Genomic DNA, 17,839 nt, shown 5'->3' with positions numbered 1-17,839 from the left:
GTGTTTCATGTGTCTCTGCTGCCTCCCGGTGGTCAGCTAACAGTACTAATACTACAGAGTAGAAATACTCTGTTACAAGTAAAAGTCCTGCATTCAACATGTTTACTTCAGTAAAAGTACAAAAGTATGAGCCTCAAAATATACTTAAAGGTCCAGTGTGTAGGATCTGGCGGTATCTAGTGGTGAGAAGAGGAGATTCAACCAACTGAAGCCTCTTCCGTGTGCCAAGCGTGTTGGAGAAAACGTGAATGTTCCTCTCTAGAGCCATCTGGAGCAGAGCCAGTGTGTAGAGTGTGTTTGTACGTGGGAAGTGAGTGGTGAAGCAAGAGAGAGAGAGAGAGAGAGAGGCGGCGACGACAGGAGCGGGTAATGTTATTGAATAAAATATGATTTAAAGGACCTGCGATGTTTCTAAAAGACGAGGCCTTAACGCTACTAAAACAACACTCCAAGTGTTTTTTGTCCAAAAAATGTTTATTTGGCATTGATTTCAATATTTTAGTTACAAAATCAACACATGAGAAATTGTCTTTTTACTTTATATTATTTTTGACCGTTTTTATATTGAATGTACATACTTGACTTTGGTTTCTTTTTTTGTTATCTTATTTACATTGTTATTGATCTTATTTGTTATTATCTCAGTTTTACATGATCATATTTCATTATTATAATAAAACTAATCCATTTGGAGTCAAAATTATACAATTTAGTTGTTTTTTATTGATTTTATACTGTGCACAATGGTAGAATGTGATGATGCACAGGGTAAATGTCATGGTCAAAGGCTCCATTGTGTGCACATAGCCTCCTATAGTGGATATCAGTAGTATTTTACAGCCAGATTCCCTTTCAAGAGGTAGAAAACCCATTTGGCACACTTTGGGTATCCAAGTGGCCAAATGGAGAGTCCGCCTGGTCCTATCCTCACTAAAACTTTTGTAGAATCTATGTGCTTTGTGTTATTTATATCTGCTTTGGCACAGTTCTGGTCAAGGAGTTGCTGAATGAATTCAGTGGCATATCTGTGCGTGGCATCATTGCTATAGTGCTGTTATCCACTGTCTAATCTAGAAAACATTTTAGGCGAGGAAAAAAATTTAAATATTCCTTTGGTTCATCACAATTTACTCAGGCATAGTAACAGTCACAATGTGACTTACACTGGGGGTGAATTCTCTGCGGTCTTACGTATCCATAGAGACCAAAATCATGCATATAGACCTGGTAGAAGTGGAGCTATTCTTGATTTATTTTGGGTATGTATTTTGCGAACCACACATTCCAGCACCCTGGAGCTTAAGAGGTTAAAAATAAAACATTTATAAAGTACACAGATTGTTAACATAAAGAGCAGAAATATTTACAGATATCAGATCAGATCTCGTTAGATGAACAACACAACATATCACATCATAACACAAAGTTTTGACAGTCCAACTCCCTCCAGTTCAATTCTAAATAAGAATCCTCTTTAATGAACTGGTCCAGTCTAACAGTCTACTGGAAACCAGTGAAGTCCAGTCTAACCGGTTCATCTCTCCAGTCGGCTCCACTCAGCTGGAGGATCTCGGGGTCCTCTGGGCTTCTGAACACGCAAGTTAAACCCTGAAAAAGACACAAATACATTCAAATACACAGTTTAAATACACAGAATGAAGTATTTATACACACAGAGAGTTAAAGGGTGATGTCCCGTAAATGCTGAGAGACGGGGGTCGACCCTGTTTACACCTGGGCTTCGTCCGAAATCACATGCACTACAAGAGACCACCCAAAACCTTCGTTACGTGTGCTCATTTCATTTAGTCGACAAAATGCCAACGGAGGAAAACCCGTATCCTACTTAGTGGTTGAGCTACGAAAGACCAGCTGAGAAGAGACGTCGGGTCCTTAAAAGGACTGACAGCCGAGCCAGGAGGACATCAGGTATGATTTCATGTGTAGGGAGGACACAACATCGTAGCGTCTGTTTAATGACAGTTACTTTGACTATGTTCTGTACAGTTTAAAATGTAAGGCAGTTTGTGGCACGGTGTGCAGGGCAGCATTAGACTAAGAATAGTTTAAGTACGGTTATCTGTGTGTAGAAAAAATCAAAACCTTGTTACTGTTGAAGTACTGATCTGCCTCAGAGCTTTTCAGATTGTTCATCGTTTCACCGTCTGTAGCAACGGAGTCAATAAAGTAGCTAGTGTAGTTTATCTGAGGCCATTTCTTCAGGTCGTCCTCCCATCCCTCGGTAATAGAAGGCTGAGGTATGATCACATTATCTCTATGTAATAGGTGTTGTTCACACGTTTCACTAGATTTTTTAATACAATCGCTCTAGGAGAGAGGATTAGCATACTGTTACCAATGAAAATGCCGGCTCTGGTTAAGTGACACGACGCACCGGAGGTTGAACCCATAATTCATGCAAGGCATCATGGGGGATAGAAATAAGGTGGATAGACACAGGCTGTATTCTAAACCGCCTGCTACATACTACTGACGAACGCAGTATGCAGTATACAGTATACAGTACATACTGCGTTCCTGAGTAGTATGCAGTATGAAGTGATGTACTTTGCAGTATGATTTTTTCCAAATCAGTACGACATCCTGGTATTTTTGGCATACTGTAGATTTTGCTTTTCTTTGCATACTACATGTTACATTTTGGTAAAATCAGTATGTACTGCTAATATAGTATAAAGGTTTAGAACACAGCCCCTTTATGTTTTGATTTCTTCTTCTTTTAATTTCCGGGGGACTCGGCACAGGAAGTGCATTACTGCCTCCCGTCGGTTAAAAACAACGAGGCATTGAGTCTTTGCAAACAGAAATGATGAACGTGTTTATTTGCATACAGAGCGGGGAAGTGAGATCTGATCACAAGTGGAGACGCACGTTAATGCCAGGTGTGAGCAGGGCCAACAAACCCTCGATGAGAAGTAGGAAAAGGGAAGAAAGATGTGGGAATGGATCAGCCTTAAAACAAAGAGTGAGATTTTAAACTCCAGATCAAACAGCGAGGACAGACACCTGTAAACAAGACAGCAAAGAGGAGGACTGTCCCTTTAAAAGCTGAGGACAAACTGTCCAGGTGTACTGACCGATGCCTCCAGGTGAGCAGAGGCTGCTGATGTCTGAGACTGAACAGGAGAACTCTTCATAGTCTTCGTCAGTTGGTGAGAGACGTGTCGCTGGAAGAGAGAGCAGTCACTCTGTCACTTATTCATCTCATCACGTTTCTCTCTCAATTCCTTCCTTTCCTCCTCTCCTCCTCTCCTCTTACCTGGCATCAGGTGATAATCTCCGCTGTTGCTTAGCGACGGCGGTCCCTCCCCCAGCCTGTGATTGGCTGCCGATGCCGGCTCATAGATGGGCGTGGCAGAGAGCGGCAGGCTGTGAGGTTTACCTCGCGGTGTGACGGTGCTGTAGATGGGAGCTGCCGATGCTCCTGCAGGGTCGTTGTCATAGTGATGGGACGGCGGCAGCGTCCTAAGGGTTAATCATCAGAAAGGACGGTCACATATCACACATTTCTAAAGGGAAACAAACACCTGCAGCATAAAAACACCTCCACCCGTATTCTCTAATTAACTGAGTAATAGTATCACTAAGTATTCAAATACTTTACTGCAGTAAAAGTACTTATACCACACTGTGGAAATACTCCACTACAAGTAAAAGTCCTGCATTCAAGATCGTAAATCTGTTTTCATCTTGATTTTATCGATACACAAACTTTCACACCTCAGACAACGGGGAAAAACATGCTATATTTTAAGATTCTTTTTTCAAATTTGCATAAAAACAAGTGGATGGAAATGCTTTTCTAGTTTCATATGACACCAGTATCTACACTCTAGCTTTGAAACTGAGCCTGCTACAACCTAAATATCACAAGTTGCGTTAACACGTTAAAAGGTATTGGTAGCGTTAAAACAAATTTGCGTTAACGCGTTATTATTGTGTTAACTTTGACAGCCCTACTCAAAATATAAGAGCAGCTACAAGTCACCATGTTTTATGTGGTTTGCATACAATTGATTTGAAGACGACCTTGAGGTGTTTGTTTACCTGTTGGATCTGGGGGGCGGGGCTACAACAGAGTAGGCGGGCTCTGCTGAAGGTGGGGGGGCATGTCTGGGCTTGTTGACCACAGCGTACGTGTCGTTCATGTCAGTCAGACGAGACAGTCTGTAAACGATAGAAAAGAGAGAGTTAGAGAGTTAGAGAGTTAGAGAGAGAGAGAGAGAGAGAGAGAGAGAGAGAGAGAGAGAGAGAGGATAATGAAGAAGTAGTTCCAGCAGAAATCACAGACTGTTTCTGCAGATTAAATAAACAGGATTTAAAAATTAAAACATAGAGAAAAGGGTTTATCATAAACTCTTGTTGGCGTGTGAACAAGTGTTGAGATGAGCGGCATCACAGAGGAAGTTTTGCTTTTAGTAGTTTAACCTTTGTATAGTTCCTCTCTGTGACAGAATACAAAATACATCAGAATAAAACTGACTACTGCAACTTCCGTGTCCGTCACGTGATGCCATTGGGCCCAAAAAGACTTTCCCCCATAGACTTACATGGGGAAAGAGACGTCTGTAACTCAGTGGATCATTTGTTTTTGAGATAAATCAACTCCCCAGTACGTATTCTCAGTATTCTCAGTTAGTAACTACAAACTAGTTGTGCAGAAATTTGAGCTCATTGTTTAAAAAAATAATAATTCTGATTTGAGAATAATTGAGCCAAAGCGAATGAGAAAAACTGTAACATGTATTTCCTCCTCCTCTCTCATTTCTTCTCCTCATCTCCTCCTCTCCTCTCTCGCTGCTCCATTTCCATGGCAACGTGGTAACATATGGGGATGGAGGGATGGAAAAAGGAGGGTGACAAAGTGTTAATTTAACACCTCGGGGTGAGACTTATCTTGTCTGTCTCTCTGCTCGCAGACAGACAGAGACAGATAGACAGACAGATAGACACACAAATATATATATATATATATATATATATAGATAGTTAGATAGATAGATAGACGGAGAGACAGATTAATAGATAGATAAATAAATACCTCTTGGAGGAGGAAGCAGGTGATCTTGTGGTTTTATTCTCAGGTTTCTGTTGAGAAAACAGGAAGCAGAACAGTTTAGTTCATGTTATCAGGTCATAAAGGAACAGTGTGTAATATTTCAGGGGATCTATTGGCAGAAAAAAGGCCTTTTAAGGTATAAAAACAGTCTTAAATATATTTACAATAGTCTTAAATATTAGATTACATTAGATTAGATTCAACTTTATTCTCATTGCACATGGTACAAGTACAACGAAATGCAGTTTTGCATCTAACCAGAGTGCCAACTAGTAAAGTGCTGATAAGACAATATATACAAATGAGGATATATTGGTGTATGTACATAGGCATATACATATATACAGATTGTAATTAAAGTGCAAGTGATCGACATGTGTTATATTCTGATGAATAATAGCTGAACTATAAGTTGCATGCTGATGGGATATTGTATAACAAATTTGTATAAGAGTATTCTATATCTTCTTTAGCCTGAAAATCCTTGGTACCATAGTTCCAGACCTGCGACCTTACTGTATGTACGTTCATATGTGGACCATAAATAAATGAGTTATTCTTAAACTTTATTAATTATTACACGGCTTTGTTGAATACTCGATTTTGATTGGTCAATCACGGCGTTCTACAGACTGTTATTTCTTTATAGCAGACCGTTGCTATGGACACGGTTCTAATGTCGGACTCTGGCAGACTCTGTTTTTGTGTCAAATTATTGATTTCTTAAGTAAGTAGCCGTGTAATAAGCGGTATAATGTACAGCTAGCGGGTCATTGTTGTGTAGGAAAACTCCTTCACAACTATGACCGGCTAGCTGTACATTATCCCTTACATTATTTATTATATAACATATAACTTTCTTTGTTTAATTCATCTATCTATTCATGATTTGCTGCTCATCCAGGTCATGATTAATTAATTATATTACTAGGTATTGTTGTTGAAAAGGACAGACACATATGTGATATAAATGTAAATAAATTCATGCATTTGATGACAAATTCTGGGCTTTTCTCCCGCTGGTTTTCACGGATATCTTTCATACGGTATGATGGTGAAACAGGTATTATAAATAGCATTTTCTTAAAGAGTCTGAAGTTTAACCCGGTAGAAACCCTGTTTACTCCTCTTTCGAGCAGCAGGTAACATTTTTGCACAAACAAGTAAGCAATGATGAGTTTTAGTAACAGAGTGTTGTTAAAGTGTGATATTAGTACTGCAGTAGAGGATGTGAACACTTCCTCCAGAACGGAGTAGAAATGTGCTTCTTAATATAAGCGTTTCTCTTTCTGATTGAGTAACATGTCATTCAGTCGTCTCATTGAGCTTTAGATCTTCTGTTCCACAGATAATAAAGAGATTCACTGTTAACACGCAGTCAGAGACACAGAGAAGAAGATTAACTTCATTAAACTGATGAAGGAAACAGTGAATTCGCGTCTTTCTGTTGTGATGAGAGTCAGCAGGTTAACGTGATGTTTTATAATCTGGTTAAGAGTTCACCTACCCGTCAGCGTGTGTCGTCCATTAGTAGTTCTACTGTAGTTTTAGTGGCTGTTAAATGTTGACCAGCGTCTCTCTGAGTGTCTCTTGAGTGTCTCTCAACTATCTGCTCTCAAACCGTCAAACTGCAACTCTGAATTTACATACAGGAAGTCACATTTATACGTTGCTTCCTCTTTCTGCAGCTGCTCTCACATCTACTTCCTCTCACACACAGACACTCCTGAGGCTACATGAGGAGGAGGAGGAGGAGGAGGAGGAAGAGGAGTCTAAATGTGTTTTACCTGAGACAGGTGGAGGTGGTGGAGGAGGAGGAGGAGGAGGAAGAGTCTACATGTGTTTTACCTGAGACAGTAAGAGGAGGAGGAGGAGGAAGAGGAGGAAGAGTCTACATGTGTTTTACCTGAGACAGGAGGAGGAGGAGGAGGAGGAGGAGGAGGAGGAGGAGGAGGAGGAGGAGCCTAAATGTGTTTTACCTGAGACAGGTGGAGGTGGTGGAGGAGGAGGAGGAGGAGGAAGAGTCTACATGTGTTTTACCTGAGACAGTAAGAGGAGGAGGAGGAGGAAGAGGAGGAAGAGTCTACATGTGTTTTACCTGAGACAGGAGGTGGAGGAGGAGGAGGAGGAGGAGGAGGAGGAGGAGGATGAGGAGGAGGAGGAGGAGGAGGAGGAGGAGGAGCCTAAATGTGTTTTACCTGAGACAGGTGGAGGTGGTGGAGGAGGAGGAGGAGGAGGAAGAGTCTACATGTGTTTTACCTGAGACAGGTGGAGGTGGAGGAGGAGGAGGAGGAGGAGGAGCCTAAATGTGTTTTACCTGAGACAGTAAGAGGAGGAAGAGGAGGAAGAGTCTACATGTGTTTTACCTGAGACAGGTGGAGGAGGAGGAGGAGGAGGAGGAGGAGGAGGAGGAGGAGAAGGAAGAGGAGGAGGAGTCTAAATATGTCTTACCTGAGACAGGTGTCCGAGGAGCTGACGACTGCTGTCTGACTGCAGGAAGCGTTCAAACATGCAGGCGGCCGCCGTGAAGATGAACTGGTACTGCTCCTGGAGGAGGAGGAGGAGGAGGAGGAGGAGGAGGATTATGTTATTATCAACCACACAAGTTGTGTTTGTCAACAGATGAAACCTTCATTGCACATGAGTCTAATATTCTACAATCTAGTGTTAAATATTAAAATTACACAGAAAGTTCAGACTTTCTACAACTCGTGGTGTTTGTCGTCAAACTAAGAGCCAATCAGCTCTTTGATCAGGCGACAGCCAGGCGTTTCCCATAATGCCCTGGGTCTTGCAGTCGGTGGAGAGCAACTGCGACGCCTGGCTCTAAAACCTGCGGCCGACTCGATCTCGTGAGGTTATCGTTGCCCACATGTGCATGACGTCAGAGCAAGTCGGGATCAAGTCGGACACAAATCTAACCGGCATGCATTGTGTGCGCGCCGATCGCTGGTGATGGATTCTACTGAGGCCTGGCTCATCTGGAACGAGCCTATTGTACAGCAGCACAGAGCGCCCCCTGTGGGCTCGATGCTTTAAATCCACCTACTTTAGTTTGGACTGAAGAGGGTCTCTGTCTGCGGAGCTCCAGGATGACCTTCATGATGCTGAAGTCTGCTGTGATCTGCTGCAGACGACAGGAAGCAACACACTCAAACACTCAAACACTGCTGCAGCATCAACATCAACTCTGTTATTTTTCTGGTTATTTTACTCTCATATTTTGATTGGTTTTGTTGCTGAATTTTGCCCGAGAAGAATCTGCAAGAAAAACATATATTTGCAACAAAAGTTTTTATATATTTATTTAGGCTACTTATTTCCTTATTTACTGACTTCCTTATTTTGTGTTATTGCTGTTACTTTTTATTATTTTATGGAGGATGAAATACGACCCATGGATAAATAAACAAGAGTGAAAACAAAAAGCAAATTATCTAGAACATCAAAACACAAACAAGAAAATATATGTAGTTGGTAAAATGATGTTCAGGTTTTTACTTCACAGAAGTTACTTTATCAGAGTACAGTGTAGTAGAAGTACTTATGGATGCAGTATTTCTCTGAAGAGGTCTTTGTGTCATCATGTGTTACCTTGGTACCCAGCAGGTCATGGATGTATTCGAGAGCACAGATGACTCCTGTCCTCCCACAGCCCGCACTGTGACACACACACGCACACACGCACGCACGCACGCACGCACGCACGCACGCACGCACGCACACACGCACACACGCACACACGCACACACACACACACACACACACACACACACACATACAGACACACACACAGGAACAGATGCAGTGTTCATGTTCGCTGTGCCATCGATAGCTGGTGTTACCTGCTGCATATTCACAGCCTCCTGCTCCCTGTGTGTGGGAGTGTGTGTGCCTGTGAGTTTGTGTGTGTGTGTGTGTGCATGTGTGGTGTGTGTGTGTGTGTGTGTGTGTGTGTGTGTGTGTGTGTGTGTGTGTGATAAGCTGCCATATGTGTGTAACGGCCTGTTGAATGTTAATGACCATCTGACCTGCGATCTGTGCTGCTGGCAACAACAAGCTGCAGTAATGACGTGAAATTAGCAGCCGTTTAGTGTGTGTGTGTGCGTGTGTGTGTGTGCATGTGTGCGTGTGTGTACCTGCAGTGTACCAGCAGAGGTGAGGTGTGTGTTCCCTGACTGGTTCTTGTTCTCTCCAGCAGGTCCAGAACTCCTGCAGCCTCGTAGGGAACGTCGTGATCCGGCCACGACAAGAACTGATACTGAGTCACTGAACGGCTGACCTGAGGAGGAGGAGGAGGAGGAGGAGGAAGAGGAGAGAAGAGGAGGAGGAGGAGGGGGGGAGAGAGGAGGAGAGAGAGGAAGAAGAGCAGGATGAGGACATGGAGGAGGAGAGAGGAAGAGGAGAGAAGAGGAGGAGGAGGAGGGAGGGAGAGAGGAGAGAGAGGAGGAAGAGGAGGATGAGGACATGGAGGAGGAGAGAGGAAAACGAGGAGGAAGAGGAGGATGAGGAGGAAGAGGATGGAGAAGGAGAGAGGAAGAGGAGGATGAGGAAGAAGAGAGAGGAGGAGGAGAAGAAGGAGGAGGAAGAGGAGGTGGATGAGGAAGAGGGGGACGAGGAAGAAGAGGATGGAGGAGGAAGAGGGGGACAAGGAGGAGGATGACAAAGAGGAGGAAGATGAGGAGGAGGAGGAAGAGAGAAGAAGAGGAGGAGGAGGAGGAAGAGGAGGAAGAGGAGGAAGAAGAGCGGGAAAAAGAGGAGGAGGAGGTTGATATCAATGAGTCTGAGCCCCCAAATCAATCCCATTAGTAGATCCAGGTGCAGGACATATTTAGCCTAGCTTAGCACAAAGACTGGAAGCAGAGGGAAACTGTTAGCGTAGCTCCATCAAAAGAGAACAACTCCAGGTCTGTCTGGTTTACACGTTACATCCTCAAGAATCCTAAAGAATTACCTGCTGGTAGGTGACAGTCAGATCTCTGACCACTATGTCTTCATTAGGACGCGCCTCCCCCTGCTGGAGACACACAGGAACTACATGTTTAAATACAGCAGACATGTTTGACTCAGTTAAAGTTACTGTGAGGAGGTTTCTAATGGTTCTGACAGTCTCAGTTTAACCACATAAACACTCTACATGGGCCCCTTTGTATGACGGAGTATTAGGGCCACACTGAGGAAAAGAAATTAATCTGAGATTTCGAGAATAAAGTAATAAAGAAAAAAAGTCGCAATACTCATCATACTCATACTTTTTCCATCAGTGAGAAGATTGTCTATAGTCTATTGTCTATATATTGTACATACATAATTACATGCATTTAAAAATAAATATATTAAATAAATAAAAATAAATAAATAAATGCAATAATAAATAAATAAATAAAGTAAAAAATAAATAAATAATGCAAAGATAAATGAATAAATAAAGTAAATGCTAAATAAATAAATTAAAAAAATAAATACAAATAATTCATGGGAATTCATACAATGATGAATAAATGATAAAGCAAATTAAAACAGAAATATCAATTTATGTCTCATTTTATCAATTCATTAATAGCTACATTTATTTTTAATGTTATTTGTGCTAAATTTAATGATATTTATTTATTCATCAAGTCATGTATTTATTTTTTCATTTATTTTTGATTTTGGCAGGTTCTGTCCTCCATAAATGTTATCTGCAAAGCTTTATGTGTTTAGATGAAGATCTTTACGACATGAGGCGGTGGTGCTTATGGGAAACACTAGTCAGTCCACAGAGGGCGCCAAAATCAACACAACATAAAAGTTCCTTCTCGTTGATTTAAATGTAGTAAAATATTAGAAATAATCTTCTATGAGCTCAGTGTGTGTGTGTGTGTGTGTGTGTGTGTGTGTGTGTGTGTGTGTTCTCACGTTGCAGACAGTAAACGGTCCGAACGCAGCAGACTGGTGAACTGGAGACCAGTAACACTCACACTTCTTCTGCAGAGCACAAAAAATACGACCACAGTTCATTTTAATAAAAACACATTCATCTTCAACACTGATAACTGAGATTCATTATTAATTAGAATGGAAACATAGAAATTATATATGTACATATTTATATAAATGTACACTTTTCTGTTTCTATTTGAATCATTTCTGGTAGAAAATAAATATTAAGGTAATAATTAAATGTTGAAGAATAACGAAAATAAATTTTATAAAATCATTATGGTCAATCCAAAATGATGAGATACATAATAACATAATAATACTGCTACATCACAATTTCGCGTGAGAAAATATATCACATTTTCCCAGTAATGACATATTAATTAAAACTATGAGGTACTCATTTAAGTCAAAATTAAGAGACAATAAATCAAAATATATGTTGAAATATATCATCATTTTTCAATCATCAGAGTTATAGTTTAGATTATTATTATCATTATTATCATCAGGGCCGGCTTAAGGCATAGGCCATATAGGCGGTCGCCTAGGGCGCCACCATCTCGGGGACACTGGTCACCATATAAAAATAAAATAATATAAATACATTTTTTTTTTTTTAAATGCCTTTGGGTGCCCTACCTCATTTTCTGCATTCAGGTAACAAATGTACAAATAAATAAATAAAGAATGGCTCCAAAATCATTATCATTTTTACCTTTCCCATCTCTATTTCTCTGCAGGCCATGACTATCACCTGAAACACACACACAGTTCCAGACATTAGACAGAGCCTCCTCCATCTGACGATAAAAACATTTTCAGTCTAACATATTAAATTGCTTGAAAGTTAAGAGCAAAGGTTATTGAATTATTGTAGCTGTGTAGTTCTCAGTGGCTGAGACTAATTCCCGGGCAGACCCAGACTAATTCCTGTAATTAACTGGCCATGACTGGTTCGTGGTGAGTGTGTGTTGGACCTTGATGTCATGCTGCCAGATCATCCTCCAGAAGTCTGTCAACGTGGAGCTGAGAGGAGCCTGCGAGGCGATGTAGCTGCTGCATGCTGACGCCCCCTGCAGGACAAACACCAACATTACAACACACAGGCTGCAGACTAAGTACACCACACACTTACAGAGACTACAAAAAAACACACACAGAATAACAAGCAAAGAAGTAAATATGTGTTTAGTTTTCTACTCTTTTGTGTTTTATTGTTTGTCAAAGACTTCATTAGTAACTGCCGTCTCAACGTGGGTGGACACTCATAACGTTTTCTTAACGCGATTCTATTAAATGAATAAATGACTATATTAATGTTCACAATTAATGTGAATGTAAATTGAACATAAATGAAAACATCAACTCCAGAGAAATAAGAACATGGAAGTTTTTTTAAATTTTTTGGTTGGACTTTAAAGTAGAAAAATACTAAAATTATAAAAGTTTGAGATAGATTCAAACCGACAACCTGTGTCTCATCAAACCTGTTTTCTGACGAGCTGAGCTCTATCAGCTCTCACACAGCCAATAATCACATTATAATCAGACGTTACTTAAACCTGCAGTAGGCAGTTTATTGCCATCATTGCGAAAAAAATTCCATAATAACCTTTCAGCATATTGTAATTCAAGTGTTCTGAGAGAAAACCAGACTTCTGCACCTCCTCATGGCTCTGTTTTCAGGCTTTAAGAAATCTAGCCCGTGACGGGAGACTTTGACCAATCACAGGTCATTTCAGAGAGAGAGCGTTCCTATTGGCAGTCCATTCAACGGAGGCAGCTGTCAATCACTCGTAAACTCCGATCAAACAATCAAACTAGGCGACGCTGATCAAATATGAAACAATATTATGTTACTGTAATGTCTATTTCTCTCCTCAAATGTTTTCAGAATCATCTTGTAGTGTACTGTTTAGCTGAAAAAATTAGAAAGTTTGCTCCGGCTGGTGGGCAGTGCTTGGTATTTCCTAAACTGATCTCAATATGGCTGCTGGGTCACAAACTTTCTGACTCAGAGGAAGGAAGCAGCGCTCACCTTGATGAAGTTGGCGTTGATGTAGTCGGAGTCAGAGTCTGAGGTCAGAAGAGACAACACCACCCGAGTCTGGTCATCTACACACACAGATTCACATTATTTTCAAGTCTGTCTAACATGTCTCCAATGGAAGTGATGGAGGACTAAGTGCATTTACTTGAGTATGTAGCTCCACTACATCTCAGAGGGAAATATTGTCGTTATTGTTCAAAGGTTATGAAACTATCCTTTCATTTACAGATTTCCTCTCTTACGTCTCCCAGCAGGAAATATAAAGACCTTATTCAAACGTGAATTTGTCTTCACATCGTTTTAGAGCGAGAGAGAGAAGGAAGGAAGGAAGGAAGGAAGGAAGGAAGGAAGGAAGGAAGGAAGGAAGGAAGGAAGTGAGGACACAGAGGAGGTGGTGTGTCCCTACATGGTAGGATGTCTTTGTATCGGTTCTTCTTGATGTTTTCCTTCAGAGCTCCTTCCTCAGTGGTCAAACTGGGATCTCTATTTACCACCGAGGTCTGTGAACGCACCACCTGTAACACACACACATTAAGAGGAATATTATCTCACATAATTTCTATACCATAAAACTGAAATTATATGATAAAAACATGACAATTAACTATCTGGTACAAAAAGACAGTAACAGCTGCACGCTACAGCTACACGCTACACGATACAGCTACATGCTAAAGCTACACAACTACAGCTGCACACTACAGCTACACGCTACAGATACATAACTACAGCCGCACACTACAGCTACAAAACTACAGCTACACGCTACAGCTACAAGGTAAAGCTACACACTATAGCTGTATGCTACAGATACACGCTACAGATACATAACTACAGCTGCACCCTACAGCTGCACACTACAGCTACATGCTACAGCTACACGGTAAAGCTACACACTATAGCTGCACACTACAGCTACAGATTTAGCTACACAACTACAGCTGCACACTACAGCTACAAAACTACAGCTGCACATTACAGCTACACGCTACAGCTACAAGGTACAGCTACACACTATAGCTGTACGCTACAGCTACACGCTACAGTGGCACACTACAGCTACACGCTACAGCTACACAGCTACACACTACAGTTACACAACTTTAGCTGCACAATACAGCTACGCGCTACAGCTACACAATTACAGCCGCATGCTAAAGCTACACAACTACAGCTGCACACTATAGCTACACGCTTTCACTAATAATTATATATTATTAATAATATTTTTGACACATTTTCCAGATATTCTTCACTACTTTTGTCACATATTTTACTTGTGAACACTATAATTATTAGTAAAATATGTTTCATGTGTATTTGTGTTTTGTATTTGAGTCTGAACATGAAGAAATATGAAGCAGACTTTTACTTTAAATATAAACCTGAGGTCAGACTGAGACAGAGTAGCGTCTCAGGAGAGTCTTTCAGGTCTCTTTCTCTGATGAGTCATTTCAGGAAGAACAACAACGAGGAAGTTTCTTGGCGGGTTAATAATGAACCGACCTGAGAGAGCGACCACACAGAGAATGAGGAAGCAGGATTATTGACTAACTTTGGCTGACCCACGGGAACAAACAGCCCGACCTGCAGACTCACCTTAACACAACTAGTACCACTATTCTACTCTAAATCATCTAAACCATCACTACAGACACACTTTATAACACAGAGGAGGATTTCGAGCATCGACGATAATGCATGCTGCCTTCACTCAAGCTTCCTGTGGGTGGTGAACTGTGTCGGTGTAACGTGACACAAATAGAAACACTGATGAACCTGCAGGTTATTTCTGCCTGTTTCTCTGTTTGACCACAGAACTGCATTTAAAGCTTCATGTTGAGACGGTAACCGAGAGGAGGATGGAGCAGAGCGGTCGCTGCTCAGGATGCCTCGCTTCACTATTTCAGTACTGACTGACCTGTTAGATATTTTAAGAGGTGTGATTCTGAACAGACACGTTTCTGTAAGGCTGTATATATTTACATGAAGCAGCCTGACGTCACACAGCAGCTCAGTCACTTTTTATTATGTAGCTGCAGCTCATTTGAATAGACATCATAGAGATGTCAAAGCACATGCAAATAAACAGCAGCTTCTCCCAGGAAAGAAGTCACTTACTGTATTATCATCGAAAACAACACTGTGTGTGTGGAGCAGGAAAAGACTTTCTGTTTTTGTTTGTCCCACAATCCTCTGCACGGCGGATATATTGAAGCCTTCAAATTAAAGTTGTGAGTTTGGGAAGTCGTGTACATGATATGCTTGGCATTCAAGTGGTTAAGGCGTGAAGAACGCCGCTGCTAAGCAACGGCAATATTAACGTTACTGTCGGCGTCTAGAAGCCACAGAAGCTAAACATTTTGCGAGCTAGCAAGCGGGTAACATAATGCAGGAAATGTAAAGGCATAATGACAGAGGAAGAAGATGAGGCCGTTGAGAATATCAACATTTTTCTCAGACATATTATATGATTATGAAGACATACATTAGATGACTAAAAATACAATATGTAAGGGATAATGTACAGCGAGCCGGTCGGGGTCTCTCATCGCCCTGAAGGGGATTCTTTCACAACAATGACCCGCTAGCTGTTAGGGATGCTAATTTTGAAAAATGTTCTTAACCGATAACTGACCCTCGTTAACCGATTATTAACCGACAAGATTTGTGCCTCACATGCAGCGGTGTACCAGCTGTAGGAGCACAACAGATATCGTTGACGGGAGTCCCCAGTTCACCCGTCCGGGAGCGTTAACTTAGCAGCCACGATGCTGCGTGTAGTGTCGCGGACATGCAGCCACTTTCCCAATAAAAGTCTCCACCGCACGTTTAGTTTAGTGTGTCTGCCCGGCGTAACGATACTTTGTCTGCCCGGCATAGCTTTAGCGAGTGGCCAACAAACAGCGTGTATTTGTGCTACGTTAGCAGCTCTAGCATTGCCGGAGGCTTCGTGCTCGCCACACACGTAGTCTGCGTAACCTTAGCGAGTTTCCAACCGACCGTGTGTGTGTGTTGGCGTTGAGTGTGAGTCACAACTCGTGAACTCTGAGCTTTCAGAAACGTTCCACTTACGAGGTCGTGGATACGACAAGAGGGGGGTGTTCTTCTCATGAACACGGCCCCATTTGAAGGCACCTTATGAGCAAGCGGGTCAAAGTTCAAGGCACAATTGTCTGATGAAGTTGTATGCATACTGCATTCAACAGTATGTACTTTGTAAGGGAAGCTGCAGTATGTACTAAGAATACAAATAAAAAGTATAAGATTTGGAGCGCAGCCACAGAAAGTTGCTTCACCATCATCGTTAACCTCAGCCCTCTGCCCCGGCACCAGCTTTCAACACTTCATGTTGAGGTGTGAAATTCTCATGAGACTTTTAGAAGAGATGTTTTTATTTATATTTCTTATTTTTTATTAAATACTTATCAGAAAAATATCAATATGTTGGTCTTAGAAATGCTCTGCGACGCTGTCAACATTCTGAGTCCTGAAACAGAAATGAAAAACTGTTTCAAAACTGGAATTTAAAGCCAGTTTTACTTCCTGTTTTTTTGGGTTACGTTCTCAAACAGAGAATGGGGGTGTGGTTAATAGTCAGACGTTATTCATTACCATGGCATCCACATTGCATCGTTTTTCAACCCAGTTTAGATGAATTTACTGACCACAAATGACACAAGCCAGTTTCACATGTTGAAACTGTGGAAAACTTTAAATACCTCGGTACAGTTCTGGACTCCCAGGTGAGCTTCTCTGAAAATACAGAGTATGTTTTCAAGAGATGCTCACAGCGACTTTATCTTCTAAGGAAACTTAGTGACCTCGGTGTCAGTCAGCAGATCTTAGAATTAGTGTATAAAACTATAGTTAAGAGTGTTTTAACCTTTCGCCTTCCTGCCTGGTACGGTCACCTGAACTGTAGATATAAGAATAAACTCTCTAGGATTGTGTCAGTAGCAAGCAGAACAGTTAGTAAACCCCAAAACGCCTTGACTCAACTCTTTACAGAAAGGAAGAAAGTGAGGAGCATCCTGGCAGATAGCTTCCATCCTCTCTTCAGCCAGTCGGGAGGCGCTGTAGAGTCCCTCTGGCAACTAAAAATGTGTTTCCTTCAACTAGTGTCATGAATATTGTTAACTCAACAAAGTGACTGAGCAGATCTGAGCCACAGACACTGACATGAACTGTTTTAATGTGTAACATGACCTGTCTTTGTATCAGTTTTTTACTATCTGCTGTCTGCTTTTTTTAATGTTGTTGTTTCCTGTGTTAGGTGACCCGATGACAAATTTCCACTCTGGTGGACAATAAAGATTCATTGTATTGTATAGAAATGCCAAAAATACACTGTAGGACGGCTTTAAACTCAATTTAGAAACCTACATTTCAAAACTCGCCCCTTGAAGGTGTGAAAATAGCCTCAACTAGATATAGACACACACATACACACATACAGGTATAAAACCAGACACTCACATTGAACTCCTGATCCAGAGTCCCTGGATCCACAGTCCTCAGAGTGGACAGCAGGGAGGACAGCAGCTCCATGTCAACAGCTGATCCCTCTGACTGTCTCTCCGTCTGTCTGTAGGGTTTCTCTCTCTTTACCTCGGTCTCAGTTCTGTTAATAATTTAACTGCAGGTCACTGAGCACCTCCCTCTCTCTAGAGCACAAGGAGGAAGTGTGAAGAAACTTTGAATGAAATAACAGAAAGTTCAGAACGGTAAACTCGGTTACTTCACTGAGTTTTAATGTGTCAGAGAGATATATTTCCTTC

The 17,839-nt window shown here is 41.4% G+C and overlaps 1 protein-coding gene across 1 annotated transcript; it reads right to left on the bottom strand.

Annotated features, from left to right (window-relative positions):
- Positions 1 to 455: 455 nt before the first annotated feature.
- ptpn18 (protein tyrosine phosphatase non-receptor type 18) lies at positions 456 to 17,839 on the bottom strand. The gene is made up of 16 exons (XM_074644952.1): positions 17,538 to 17,839; positions 13,465 to 13,573; positions 13,047 to 13,123; positions 11,986 to 12,081; positions 11,724 to 11,762; positions 10,982 to 11,050; positions 10,035 to 10,097; positions 9,220 to 9,362; positions 8,675 to 8,741; positions 8,130 to 8,207; positions 7,532 to 7,627; positions 5,063 to 5,109; positions 4,069 to 4,188; positions 3,281 to 3,486; positions 3,099 to 3,188; positions 456 to 1,608 (listed from the first exon to the last, which is right to left on the bottom strand). The coding sequence occupies exons 1-16, from the start codon at positions 17,607 to 17,609 to the stop codon at positions 1,535 to 1,537; spliced, it is 1,446 nt and encodes a 481-aa protein (XP_074501053.1). The 5' UTR covers positions 17,610 to 17,839; the 3' UTR covers positions 456 to 1,534.

Source organism: Sebastes fasciatus, chromosome 8, assembly GCF_043250625.1.
Source record: "Sebastes fasciatus isolate fSebFas1 chromosome 8, fSebFas1.pri, whole genome shotgun sequence".
Lineage (NCBI taxonomy): Eukaryota > Metazoa > Chordata > Actinopteri > Perciformes > Sebastidae > Sebastes > Sebastes fasciatus.
Note: the sequence above shows the minus strand (reverse complement) of the source record. Positions and strands in the feature narration are given on the sequence as shown.